At 60.8% G+C, this 13,177-nt stretch overlaps 4 protein-coding genes across 4 annotated transcripts; 3 read left to right on the top strand and 1 right to left on the bottom strand.

Annotated features, from left to right (window-relative positions):
* Positions 1-858: 858 nt before the first annotated feature.
* On the bottom strand, positions 859-1,761 carry VTJ83DRAFT_5648 (uncharacterized protein; the record flags this gene model as incomplete). Its single annotated transcript, XM_071012271.1, has 1 exon — positions 859-1,761. One exon carries the CDS (start codon positions 1,759-1,761, stop codon positions 859-861), a length of 903 nt encoding a protein of 300 aa, XP_070865023.1.
* Positions 1,762-2,466: 705 nt separating this feature from the next.
* Positions 2,467-5,456, top strand: VTJ83DRAFT_5649 (uncharacterized protein; the record flags this gene model as incomplete). The annotated part of the gene is made up of 13 exons (XM_071012272.1): positions 2,467-2,520; positions 2,577-2,654; positions 2,715-3,617; positions 3,680-3,752; positions 3,819-4,210; positions 4,291-4,357; positions 4,485-4,519; positions 4,575-4,586; positions 4,645-4,761; positions 4,826-4,865; positions 4,949-5,152; positions 5,231-5,278; positions 5,329-5,456. The coding sequence occupies 13 exons, from the start codon at positions 2,467-2,469 to the stop codon at positions 5,454-5,456; spliced, it is 2,151 nt and encodes a 716-aa protein (XP_070865024.1).
* A 610-nt stretch (positions 5,457-6,066) lies between these two features.
* VTJ83DRAFT_5650 (uncharacterized protein) lies at positions 6,067-7,468 on the top strand (the record flags this gene model as incomplete). Its single annotated transcript, XM_071012274.1, has 2 exons — positions 6,067-6,454; positions 6,681-7,468. 2 exons carry the CDS (start codon positions 6,067-6,069, stop codon positions 7,466-7,468), a joined length of 1,176 nt encoding a protein of 391 aa, XP_070865025.1.
* An 866-nt stretch (positions 7,469-8,334) lies between these two features.
* VTJ83DRAFT_5651 (uncharacterized protein) lies at positions 8,335-13,044 on the top strand (the record flags this gene model as incomplete). The annotated part of the gene is made up of 1 exon (XM_071012275.1): positions 8,335-13,044. One exon carries the CDS (start codon positions 8,335-8,337, stop codon positions 13,042-13,044), a length of 4,710 nt encoding a protein of 1,569 aa, XP_070865026.1.
* Positions 13,045-13,177: the final 133 nt, after the last annotated feature.

A 13,177-nucleotide genomic window follows, 5' to 3' on the forward strand; every position in this document is an offset into this window, starting at 1 on the left:
TAACGGTGCGATTTCGCCCCGACGCACACACGCGAGGCCGACAGAGCATAACCACGCGGGGGTTGGTGGGGAGAGGGGGATGCTTGGAAACGAAGAACATGAAGAAAGGAATGGTCTGGAAATGAGAGATGAGGAATGAAGTGATGGGATATGAAGCATGGAATTATGAACAACAAGGCGAGCCCGGCCTCGTCGGTGACTAGGCCCCATCAGCCGGTCATCGCCCGTTATCGAGGCCAAGGCCCAACGACGTGAAGGACATCGGCTGCCGTGTTGGATGAGTACGTAGGTGGGGAAGTGCAGAGGATCTTGTTGTGTGGTGGTGGATGGATGGATGGATGGATGGATGGGTGGGTGGGTGGGTGGGCAGGTGGAGCTGAGAAACAGTGCAACCAGGCGTTGTTTGCGAAGCAGTCCGGCGCAGCAGTGTAGTGTCAAGGTTAAGGTTGTCAGATCATGGCGCATGAGAAGGAGGTTGGCTCATTGCGTTTTTTTCCTTTGTTGGATTGTAGTTGCTAGAGAGGTGCTCTCGCGTTGCTTTATGTTTTGAAGTTTGAAGATGGTTTTACTTTTCTTTCTATTTTGTTTTTTTTTCTTTCAGTTCCTTGTGGTGGTGATGTGTTAGGATGTTGGATGTCTCTTGCTTGTCGTGCCCCCTTTTGCTCTATCTATCTCTTATCGATCTATACTCTTCGTTACATCCAGGTTCTAGATACTACCACCGCTTTCTACTCATAGCTGGGTTCTGGATATATACAGCCAAAAAAAAAATCTGAAAATTCGCAAAACACATAGATTACCTCGTAGGGGGCCGTTGTCGAGCGAGCCGCCCGCCCGCTCTTGCTGGTCGATCATTCATCACCTCGCCCCATACAACGCCCTCGCCCTCCCCTCAAACGCCTTCACCATCTCATCCACCTTCTCATCCGCCAGCTGCCCCACTGCGAACCCCAGCGCGGGGTTCTTGAACTGGAACGTGACGCTGAGCGTCACCTCGGTCCACCCCGCCGGAGCCGTTTCTCCTCCTACTCTTCCTTCGCCAGCCCGCGCCTCGGGAGCGGCGCCGCGGGAGCCCGCAAAGGGCCTGACGGCCCACCGCGTCACCAGGCTCTCAAAGATGCCCTCCATCGTCCGCAGCGCGTGCTCCTGGTCGGCCGCGGGGTCGTACCCCACCGCCCGCAGCGTCTCCCAGGGGATGGTGGTCTCGGCGGCGCCGCTGACGGCCTCGACCACGGAGCCGGGGATGCAGTAGACGCGAGACGTGTAGGTCTGGGTGAAGGGGCCCCAGCCGACGGTGAGGTCGGCGCGCGCGGGGTGGCGGGTTGGTGCTTTCTGCTGCTGCTGCTGCTGCTGCGAAGATGGTGGCGATGGTGATGATGGCGGCGGAGGTTGCGGTTTCGTCCAGTGCGTGACGAGCGAGTGCGGGCAGTGCGGCAGGAAGTGCCGGTACGAATCGATGTCGGCGATGAGGGTGTAGAGGTGGTCGGGCGGGTAGGGCAGGACGCGGCGAGCGCGGAGAGTTTTTGGCGGCGGGGGGCGGCCGTCGGGGGAGAGGCCAGGGGTGAGGTTGGAGAGGGCGGAGAGGAGGAAGGGTCGGTGGTGTGTGGTTGCGAGGAGGCGGGTTGGGAGACGGGTAGTTGGCGGTTGGAGGAGTGTGAGAGGAGGCGTTGGTGGTGCTGGGGAGGAGAGGAGCAGAGGTGGTGGGATATGCCGGGGACGGAGGAGGAGTCGGCGGGTGGTTGGAGAGAGGCGAGGCGCCATTTTGGAGGTTGGATGTTCCCGTCGAAATGACGTCGAAGACGGACCGCAGTGGTTGGTGGTGCTGGGAGGGCGGTCGCCAAGGTGCGAGGGTCCGGGCCGGTCAGAATCAGCGCGCGCGCGAGGGCGATTCGGCGGATGGGACGGTGTGAGCTGTGCTAACCCCTCCAACAATCTATCTCTTCAACAATGATCACGGTGCTTGGCTGCTACATGGCCCTTGCCATCGTCCAGCCTCGGTTGGTTGTTTTGGAAGAGGCTGCCAGAGTTGAATCGGAAGATGCGATGAACAAGGCCCAGATCTTCAACATCTGCCGAAGGAAGATCCCTGTCGCTGTCCACTAGCCCAAAGGGGGAAAGGGAGGTGACGTCGGCTGCACCAAAACGGGAGCCCCGCGATGGAGCGCATGGAGGGGTAGTTTCGGGGATCTCTGGCCGAGGGCTTGACTCAAATCCTGAGTGATAAACCGCCTTGGTTGAAGCCGACGCATGTGTCGTAAATAAGGCCAAGTGAGATTTGAGGAGCTCACCACGAGAATCTCGCAGTGAAGCAGACAATCCATCCTGACCGTTGACTCTTCAGGACGCGGACCGCGGACAAGGAAACGGGACAAGGGAGCCGGCGAGTCGCGTTCCGAGTTCCTCCCGGCCTGTCCCTCGCTCATCAACCATCCCCTTTCGGCAACACACAATAATACGACATTCAAGATGGGCCACCTCGTGACGGTTGCGACCTGCAGCCTGAACCAATGGGTTCTTGATGTGAGGATTCCGGCCACGGCATGCCCAACCTAGGCGGCCCATGCTAACCGGTGTAGTGGGAAGGGAACCTCGCCCGCATCGTCGAGAGCATCCATCAGGCCAAGGCCGCCGGTGCTCGGCTGCGTGTCGGTCCGGTGCGTTGCCCTCCGTATCCGCCATCCTTCCATGACGACGCCAGGGGTTGACCGGGCCAGGAACTCGAAATCTGCGGCTACTCGAGCCTGGACCACTTCCACGAGCTCGATGTCTACACCCACAGCCTCGAGATGCTGTGCCGGCTCCTCAAGGATGAATCCACCTACGACATCCTCCTGGACGTTGGCATGCCCATCCTTCACCGCAACGTCCGCTACAACTGCCGCGTCATCTGCCTCAATGGCAAGATCCTGTTGATCCGTCCCAAGATGTGGCTCGCCAACGACGGCAACTACCGCGAGATGCGCCACTTCACCCCCTGGATGCGCCCCAGGGAGACGGAGCTCTTCCACCTCCCCAAGATGCTGGCCGACCTGCAGGGCGACACCCACGTCCTGTTCGGCGACGCCGTCATCTCGACCCCGGACACCGCCTTTGGCGCCGAGACGTGCGAGGAGCTCTTCACCCCCAAGGCCCCCCACATCGACATGGCCCTGGACGGCGTCGAGATCATCACCAACTCGAGCGGCAGCCACTTCACCCTGCGCAAGCTTGAAACCCGCCTGCAGCTCATCATGGAGGCCACGCGCAAATCGGGCGGCGTGTACCTGTATGCCAACCAGCAGGGCTGCGACGGCGAGCGCCTGTACTTTGACGGCTGCGCCATGATCATCGTCAACGGCGACGTCGTTGCCCAGGGCTCCCAGTTCAGCCTCAACGACGTCGAGGTCGTGACCGCCACGGTCGATCTCGATGAGGTTCGCTCATACCGCGCCGCCATGTCGCGCGGCCTCCAGGCCGCCTCGTCGAATGCCAAGTATCAGAGGATCCAGACCCCGTTCCAGCTCAGCTCGGCGGATGATGACTCGGACGTCACGATTGCCCCGACGTTGCCCATCCAGCCTCGGTTCCACTCGGTCGAGGAGGAGATTGCCCTCTGCGGCGGATGCTACCTCTGGGACGTACGTAGCCCGTGGAGCTGCCCCCGGTCTTTGAGAAATGCTTACGCCTCTCTTCTGAGCAGTACCTCCGCCGATCCGGGACGGCGGGCTACCTGGTGCCCCTGAGCGGAGGCATCGACTCGTGTGCGACGGCCGGTGCGTTACGATGCCTCCCAGCCTCCCGGCCTTGTTTCGTCCGTACGAGCTGACCATTGTGCATAGTCATCGTCTACTCCATGTGCCGCATCGTCATGCAAGCCGTCAAAGAAGGCAATCCCCAGGTCATCGAGGACGTCAAGCGCATTGCCCGCTACAAAGGCGACGGGGTCCTCCCCGAAACCCCGCAAGAGCTCTGCAACCAAATCTTCACGACCCTGTACATGGGCATGAAGAAGCAGAGCTCGCGCGAGACACGCCAGCGCGCCCGCGATTTGGCAGAGGCCATCGGCAGCTACCACGTCAATCTGGATATCGACGACGTCTACGAGGCCCAGAAGAAGCTCGTGGTCGCCACGACGGGGTTTGAGCCGAGGTTCAAGGTCGAGGGCGGCACGGTTCAGGAGAACCTGACGCTGCAGTGCTTGCAGGCGAGAATTCGGATGGTTACGGCTTACGTGCGTGGCTCCTCCATGTCTTGGACGTGGTGAAGCTCCGGTGTGTGGTGGATGGTTGCTGACCTGGCCGTGCGGTGCAGGAGTTTGGACAGATCCTCCCGACGGCTCGGAACAGGCCCGGGGGTGGCAGCTTGCTGGTGCTTGGAAGTGCCAACGTCGGAGAGGTACGGGCATCCTATCCTACGAGGCGCCGTACTGCAATACACTGACATGGAAGCAGAGTATGCGGCTCTGAGGGTTCTCTGTCAAAAGAGGAACCGCTAACGAGGACTAGGTTTGAGAGGGTACCTCACCAAGTATGACTGCTCGGTACGTAGCCCCTAGGCGCAACGTTTGCCAGAGAACGGATGCTAACGGATGGCAGAGCGCGGATATCGTATGTCGAGCGAATCCCTGGTCGTTGCTGATGGACAAAGCACTGATGGCGCCTGCAGAACCCCATCGGCTCTATCGACAAGGCCGATCTCAAGCGATTCATCGCCTGGGCCGAGAAGAACTTTGACCTGCCCTGCCTTCACGACTTCCTGACGGCCGTTCCGACCGCCGAGCTCGTGCGTGGCTCTTCCTCGCGCGCCGCCCTTCTCCGCGATCCTCGGTGCTGACAGACCCATCCAGGAACCCATCACCGAAAACTACGTGCAGAGCGACGAGGCCGGTAGGGATTTTTTTTTTTTTTTTTGGCTCAGAAAAAGACTTTCTCAGGCCAGGCATGCCAAAATGCTGACTGACCCGTCACAGATATGGGCATGACGTACCAGGAACTGACCATCTTCGGGCGACTGCGCAAGCTGAACAAGCTCGGCCCATTCGGCATGTTCCAGCGGCTGGTGCACGACTGGAGCATCGACCGCGAGCGCAAACCCGACGACGATGCCCCTTACTACACCCCGGCCGAGGTGGCCGACAAGGTCAAGAAGTTCTTCCACTACTATGCCATTAACAGTGCGTTCCCCCCCGCCCGCTTGTTCAAGAGACATAATGTTGTGAGGCTTAACAGGGAGATGCTAACGGACGGGGCAGGGCACAAGATGACCACGCTGACGCCCGCGCTGCACTGCAATGATTACTGTGAGTCGCCCTGACCTTCTACGTGCCACGATGGCTGACATGGGCATCAGCACCGGACGACAACCGGTTCGATCTGCGGCCCTTCCTGTATCCCCCCTTCTGGAAGAGCTGGAGCTTCAAGCGTATCGACATGGAGCTGGAAAAGATTGAGAAGAAGCGGGCGAGCAGGAAGAAATGAAACCCTCGAGGCAACGAGGGCAGGGGCTTCAGGGCTTTATAGGTGCAAACTGCGCCAGTAAGATGTGGTAGAGTAAGATCCCTAGGGGATACCGATAGTTCTAAGACAGTTCACTACCCTAGACCTGACCTTAAGTATTTCCGCAGTAGGTATTAGTTACCTATAGTATCTGACAGAGTACATAGTACACTGTCTGGTGAATGGACCCGAAGCCAAGCCTTTGCCGAATGCGGCTAGCCCCAATCACATGCGATCCCTGCGTGTAAGAGAGCGTTTGCTTGACCCCACCCAACGGCGAAGCCTTTTCCCCCGCCCTCGCAGCAAAACTTCTTCCCTCTCAAAAATTTCCTTCCTCCCGCCCAGGCCACAAAAGCCCCCCAAACCTCTCCATCAACCCCCCTCTCGTCCACCACTCCACGAAATGCCGGACAGGAGCCGCATTTCAGCGGGCGCAGTTCAGTGATCTGCAGCGACTGCTAGTCGGGTCCGCTCTTTACTTTTTTTTTTTTTTTCTTCTTCACCTTGCTTAGGAGTTTTATGTCCTAGGTGCAGGGGATAGTTTCCACCAGCCCTCCTTTCCATTCCAGAGACGGAATTGATCCCAACGGCCATGACCGTTAACGACGCCAACGTCGTCGCCGTGGCTGCGGCAGCGGCTGACTCGCACGACGCGCTGGTTGACAAGGTGTCTACTCTCACGGTCGCGCAGAACAGCGATGGCACGCCCGCGGAGCCGCAGTCTCAGTCGCAGCCCGACAAGGCGGACGAGCAGAAGAAGCGGCCGGATTCGACGGTGCCGCCGCACAGGTCGCACGACCCGCAGTACAACCAGAAGCGCAGTGACCCCTTTCAGTTCGGGTCGCGGTACCTGGGCGAGGAGGACGACGTGTTCGAGTTCAACGCGTGGGACCACGTCGAGCCGGACGAGACGTACGAGGAGTATGCTGAGCAGCAGTACGCCATGCAGCGGCAGGCGCCTGTGTCTGAGTTTGATAAGAGTGAGTGATCTCTTTTTTTTCTTGTTCAAGGCGACACAAAAAAAAAACATTTCTCCCCCGGCGCTCGTGATGATTTACAATCATAAGCATAGTTCATCTGAATTATCTATGAAGACAACCTTGTATTTTTTAGTCTTTCGCTCCCATCTGATGCGCCTCTTTTCGCTTTGGTCGAGCTTTTTTGTCTTGCTGGTGTCGACGCAGTCTGGCTGACAAAATCTTGCAGTGCGTTTCAACTCGGACCCCGCCAAGTGGTGGAACCTGTTCTACAAGAACAACACCGCCAACTTCTTTAAGGACCGCAAGTGGCTACAGCAGGAGTTCCCGATCCTCGAGGAGGTGACGCAGGAGGACGCCGGGCCCAGGACGGTGCTCGAAATCGGCGCCGGTGCTGGGAACACGGCGTTCCCCATCCTGCAGAGGAACAAGAATCCGCGCCTGAAACTGCACGCTTGCGACTTCTCCAAGAAGGCGGTCGAGGTGATGCGCGCCCACGAGTCGTACAATCCCGAGTTTATGCAGGCCGACGTGTGGGACGTGGCGGGCGAGGAGCTGCCGCCAGGGCTCTCGGATGGAACCGTGGACGTGGCCATCATGATCTTCATCTTCTCGGCGCTCTCGCCGCGGCAGTGGAAGAAGGCGGTCGAGAACGTCTACCGTGTGCTCAAGCCCGGCGGCGTGGTTTGCTTCCGGGACTATGGCAGGGGAGACCTCGCCCAGGTGCGCTTCAAGAAGGGGCGGTACCTAGAGGAGAACTTTTACATCCGCGGCGACGGCACGCGCGTCTACTTTTTCGAGAAGAGCGAGCTGGCGGATATCTGGAGCGGCAAGCTGAGCGAGCCGGGGGAGGAGGGAGAAGCGAAGGAGGACCAGGAGAATGGAGCCTCGGCGGGGCTGGTCAAGCCGCGGTTTGAGATTGAGCAGCTCGGTGTCGACCGGAGATTGCTTGTCAACCGGGCTAAGAAGCTCAAGATGTACCGCTGCTGGATACAGGGGCGGTTTAAGAAGCAATAGCCAGGCAAAATAGACAAACGTGAAACCATTGTGAATCACCTGGTAATGTCTCTCTGTTTCTTCTCGCCGGCATTGTATATATACATATGTACATATATATATGGGTGTGTGTATGTCTGTCTCGACCAGGTCTATGTTGGCCATTGTGACTCAATGAAGTACCTACACCGCAGGGGGGCGAGTGAGCATTGGGGAACAAACGCCATGTACTTCGCAGATACTTCGACAATACACAAGAACGTCGAATCCAAGAGGTTTTCTTTCACGGTTCGATCCAGTCCCGTCCCTGCCGGTGAATGAGGTCAATGCCATCAAAAGTGGGTCGCTTTGTGGGGCACAGCTGGGGTGCTAGCTACGGTACTTACCGCCCGCGTCACAAGGGCAGAATTCGTCCAATGCGACAAAGCGCGGCTCGTCCTCCTGCTTCTCTTTGGAACCTGCCATCTTCAAGGCTATCGCGGTCCGCTGGCTTCGTGGACTTGCGCAAGCTCCTTCATTTGAATTCTGTACGAAACCCATTCTACACCACTTGGCGACAGAGCAAAAGCCAGTTCTTGCCCGATGACTCTGCCATACGCCATCTCGGAGACCGCGCAGCCCCGAGCTCGTCGTGCTCCCGACCTCCAGGTCCTCTGACCTCCCCGTCACCCGACTCTAATTCATCATCACCCAGCTTCCTCCCGACGCCAAAGTTCGCTGCCGTAGCGTCCCGTCTTGTCGTTTGCTACGGCAGGCCGCGCGAATTTCAATCCTCCTTCTGGTAACTCTTCGCCCCGACGCGCCTCGCCCCCCCCCCCCCTCCGAACTCGTCTTCGTCGTCGTCGTCGCCGTCGCCAATATTCTTATCCTCTCCGAATCTGTCGCGAATGACCCCCTCGATCGTGATGGCTTCTCCAGCTAATAATCCCTTTGGGGCGCCTCCCCAGGCGCAGAACGCATTTGGGACTCCTCAGCAACAGACCGCGTTCAGCAACCCATTCGGCGCCCCGAAACCGAATTTATTTGGTGCGCCCGCCAACAATCCGTTCGGGGCACCGGCGCAAGCCAGCAAGCCGTCGCCGGCTTCAGGCCAGCACCTGACCCCCCGTGGCACTCCTCCAACGGGGCCGAAGAAGACCAGCCGGAGTCCCTCCCCCTTTGGCCGAGGAAAGCCATCCGAGCAGGCCGGCACGCAAGGCGCGACGCAAAACGACCCCAACACGATGGCTCGCCGCGGCAAGTTTGCCGGCCTCAAGCCACAGCAGGGCGCGAACACGAGTGGGGGATTCGGAGGGAAGAGAGGTCAGACACAAGGCCAGGCGCCGCAGCGCGCGACGCCATTTGCTGGACCGAAGGCTGCGAAACAACAGCCGAACGGCTCAGCTACCGAGACCAACGCCAAGCCACCGTCGGGCCCTCGAGGCAAGCAGGCTCGGCGCCAGGAGCGTTACCAGCCGCCTCCAGGCCGGGCCGGAAACCAAGCCGCCCTCGAGGCTGGCCCGGGAGAACGGACCAAGGAGCTGTCCATGTTCGCGTACAACTATGCCAACAAGCTGTCGGAGCACCTCAAGAAGGACAACATTCACCCCCCGAAATGGCCTGCCGACATCGGCAACCCGGACAAGCGCGCTGCCGTGGACGCCCTCAAGGAGGCGTACAAGAAATACCGAACCCGTGTCTACGCGAGCCTGCGGAAAGCCGACCTTATCGACGATCCGGAAAAGAGGCGGAAGCTGGAGGACGCGCTTCCCTTCAAAGGCATCTGCGAGGATATGTGCCCCGATTACGAGAAGGTTTGCCGCATCGCAGAGTTCGACGTCAAGACGGAGGAGAAGGAGACGCGGCCGGACGGCCTCTCCATGTGGCCTGACCCGTCCCGCATGGTCAAGAAGTTTGGGCGTTCCGCTGCCGGGCAGGACGCTCCGCTGCCCATGGACGTCCGTTCGGTGGACGCCCTGCGGCGGACGACCGATTATCTCTTCAACGATCTCCTCCGGTCCGAGAGCAACCTCCCCGCCATGCACAACTTCCTCTGGGACCGCACCAGGGCCGTCCGGAAGGACTTCACCTTTCATTCCCACAAGTCCGCCGAAGAGATGAAGGACATGGTGTACTGCTTTGAGACCATCACGCGGTTTCACGCCACGGCCCTGCACCTCCTCTCGCGCAAGGGCTTCGCCCATGACGACTTTGACCAAAAGCAGGAGATCGAGCAGCTGGGGCGGACCATCCTGTCCCTCATGGAAGCTTACGACATGTGTCGGGACAAGCGCGTCGTCTGCGAGAACGAGGCCGAGTTTCGGGCCTACTACCTCCTCCTCAACGCGCACGATCCCTCGATAGAGAAGAGGATCTTCATGTGGGGCAAGGAGTTTTGGTTCGAGTCGGAAGAAATCCAGACGGCCCTCTCCCTGATACGCGCCATGGAGGACGTTCGCGAGCCCAAGGGCCCCATCAAGCCGCGGCGTCCCACGACGCTCTCGGACACGTCGTTTGCCAACTACTTTGCCATTGTCGAGGACCCTCGTGTGTCGTACACCATGGCGTGCGTCGCCGAGATTCACTTTACCACGGTCCGCCAAAGCATCCTGCGGAACCTGGTCGGCGCCTACGCTCGCCGCCGCGACGCTCCACGCACCATCACGGCATCGGACCTGAACCGCCTTTTGCGCTTCGATACTCCCGAGGAAGCGGTCGAGTTCGCCGAGCTTCACGACTTTGAGTTCTCAACATGGGTCCCCGAAGGGAAGAACCCCGTGACTGAACCGTACCTCCTCCTGAACAGCAAGAAGAAGTTTGTGCCCTCTCCGAGGGTCCGGCAGTCCTTCTCGGGCCAGCTCGTCGAGCGCAAGCGCACGAACCAGTCTCTGCCCTTTGTCATCTACAACACCATCTACGAGCAGCCGACCGAGTCAGGCCTCAGTCCTGGCAGCCAGCCGGACGGCATGTTCGTCACCCAGTCCCCGATATCCAAGGAACTGGCATCGACGGGCCCGGCAGGGACGCCGTTTGGCAATACGTCAACGGCCCCATCGATCTTTGGCAGCCAGGCAAGCCCATCCCCTTTTGGAGGCCCGGCAGCGACGCCGGCCCCGGCGCCGACGGCAGCGTTCAGCGGCTTCCCAGCCAGCCAGCCGCCGACCGCAACACCTCCGAATCCGTTTGCTTCCGCCTTCCAGCCGGCGCCGCAGGCAGGAACCCCCACGTTCTCATTCACGAATCCATCACCAGCGCCGTCGCCATTCGGCGCCGCCCCGGCAACACAGACAGCCTCGTCTCTATTTCCTGCGGCGAAGCCGGCTGAGCCTGCAAAGAATCCGTTTGCGTTCCTCAGCAACCCAGAGCCTCCCAAGACAACAACATCCACAACGCCCGCTGCTCCGCAGCCTGCACAACCAGAACAGCCCGCGGCAACGCAACCACCATCCGCGCCCTCATTCATCTTCGGCGCCGCCTCAGCACCGACTCCGGCGCCTCCTCCGGCTGCTCCTGCGGGAAGTGCCGTGCCAGCACAGGCGAAACCGGCCGAGCCGGCTCCGCCCTCGGGTTTGGGGGCCGCTACCCCGCTGGCCGGGGCCCCTCTGTTCCCAGGCCCGCAGGGCCAACCAACGCCTCAACAGGCGACCACCACAGCGGCGGTCCCATCGATTCTCGTCACATCTCCGACAACGACCACGCCACCGACGCAACCAGCACCGGCATTCCTGACCGCGAAGCCTCCTTCTCTCGGTACGCCCTTGGGCTCCGGTCTCCCATCGGCCTCCCCCGCGCCATCGTTTCCGAGCGCATCGACGCCCGCGCCTGCTCCACCGCCGCCAGCCCCGCCCGCTCCCAAGCGTGATCTCTTTGGCGACTTCACAAAGTGGTACGTTGCAGGCGACGACGGTCTATTGGAGCACTTCACCGAGGAGACGCTCCGCCAGATGCTCTGGGAGGTCTGGGTGCAGTTCCAAGCAGAGGAGGTCGAGAGAAAGCGCCGGGAGGAAGACGAGGAGTCGTGGCGTCTCGCTCGTGAACACATGACCCGCCGCTTGGGGGTCAAGTACTTTTACCGCTGGCGTGAGCGCACCCGCGTGAGTGCTACGAAGCGTATTCTCCGGGAAGAGAAGGAGAGGATGCGCCAGTACCGTGAGCAACAACAGGCCCTGAGGAAACAGGCGCGCGAAGAACAGGCCAGGGCAGAACAGGAGGCGCTGAGAAAGAGCAAGCTCCAAGTCATGGAGGATATCGACCACATCTCGGTGCTCGCTTCATCGACCCGTCGCCGGCCCAGCATCACCTACAGCGTGGACGGCAATCCCGAGGAGCAACTCCTCTCCAGCGGCATCTTCTCCGGAGTCGGCAACGATCCGCGCTCTCTCGCCCGCCGGGCCGTGCATGGCCAGGGGACAGCGGACTCGTGGGCCGGGGCTAGTGACACCCGGTCTCTCCGCTACCCGGAGTCCGAGCTCGAACTCGAACCTCCCAGGTCGGCGCGTGCATCGCCGGGGGCTAGCAGCATCGGCAGCCAAGGTGGAAAGACGCTGAAGCTACGCCAAAAGTTCGGCCTTGAATCCCGACGAAGCATGTCGGCGAGCGGCTCCGTCAATGGCGACTCGTTCAGATCCTCGATATCCAAGTTCCGTCAGTCGCTTGCCGGAAGCATCAAACTGACAAACTTCTCTGCTGCTCGGAACGGGACGGACGGCGCGTCGGATGACGGTACCGACCTGAGCCTCCGACGCTCCGTCTCTTCGAACCACGGCGCCGACACCCCCGGGGCCAAGCCCAAAACTCGCCACTGGGACCTCCGCCTCCGCGGCCTCGTGCCCATGCCGGACGGCGGCTATCTTCCCGAGGCTCTGGTGCGCCGCACCCGCGGCAACAAGAGCAGCAGCATCGCCAGCGGACCCGCCTCTCTGTCTTCGGACAACCTGGTGGGCTTGGCGGCCGATCACGACATCTACCTCCCGGACGCTTACCCGCCGCCCCCGCCGGCGGCCGCCTCCGCACGCGACCCCTCGCCGACCCCGTCCGACTTGCGCATGCGCCTGGAAAGGCTCAAAGGCCTGCGCGGCAGCAACAGCTACTCCTCCGACCGGCGCAGCCTCGACGAGTCCATGTCGGAGGCGCGGCTGAGGCGCATTCTTTCGTCCACCTCGCCGTCGTCGATGCCGCCGCCGCCGCTGCCGGCCTCGAAACTTCTCACGGCAGTCGGCAAGCGCAAGCGCGCCTCGGACGTGGACAGCTTGCTGGAGTTCGGCCTTGGTCAAGACGCCGATGAGCAAGGCTCGGTGCGGAAGGTGTCGCCGTCGGTGAGGAAAAAGGCCCTTCTGGAGAAGGGCCTTGATGACGACGACGCGAGGAGCAGCAGCATCGTCGCTTCGGGCGGCGGCGGCACGAAAGGGAAGGGCGTGCTTGCGTTGAGGGAGGAGACGAGGCACATGGTCAGCGACGTGAGCGCCACGTTGGAGAATGTGAAGAGGATGGTCAGGGAAGCGAGGGAGTTTATGGATCGGACGGATCGGGAGGAGGGGAGGAGGGCGCTATCTGGCGAGGTGAACATGAGGGGTGGCAATGAGGGCGAGGTTGTTGGCCAGGTGTTTTTAGACGAGTGAAGCGCAGCAGCGGGTGCCGGGCGTCTCTCCGGAGCGGCGTGGCTGTTAGGAGGTCGAAAAAGGACACAGGGGCAGGGTCTCGGCTGTGCTCGGGAGGGAAGAGGGGGGATGGCTTGTCTGGTTGGCTTGCAAG

The sequence above is a fragment of the Remersonia thermophila genome, chromosome 5 (assembly GCF_042764415.1).
Source record: "Remersonia thermophila strain ATCC 22073 chromosome 5, whole genome shotgun sequence".
Classification (NCBI taxonomy): Eukaryota; Fungi; Ascomycota; class Sordariomycetes; order Sordariales; family Chaetomiaceae; genus Remersonia; species Remersonia thermophila.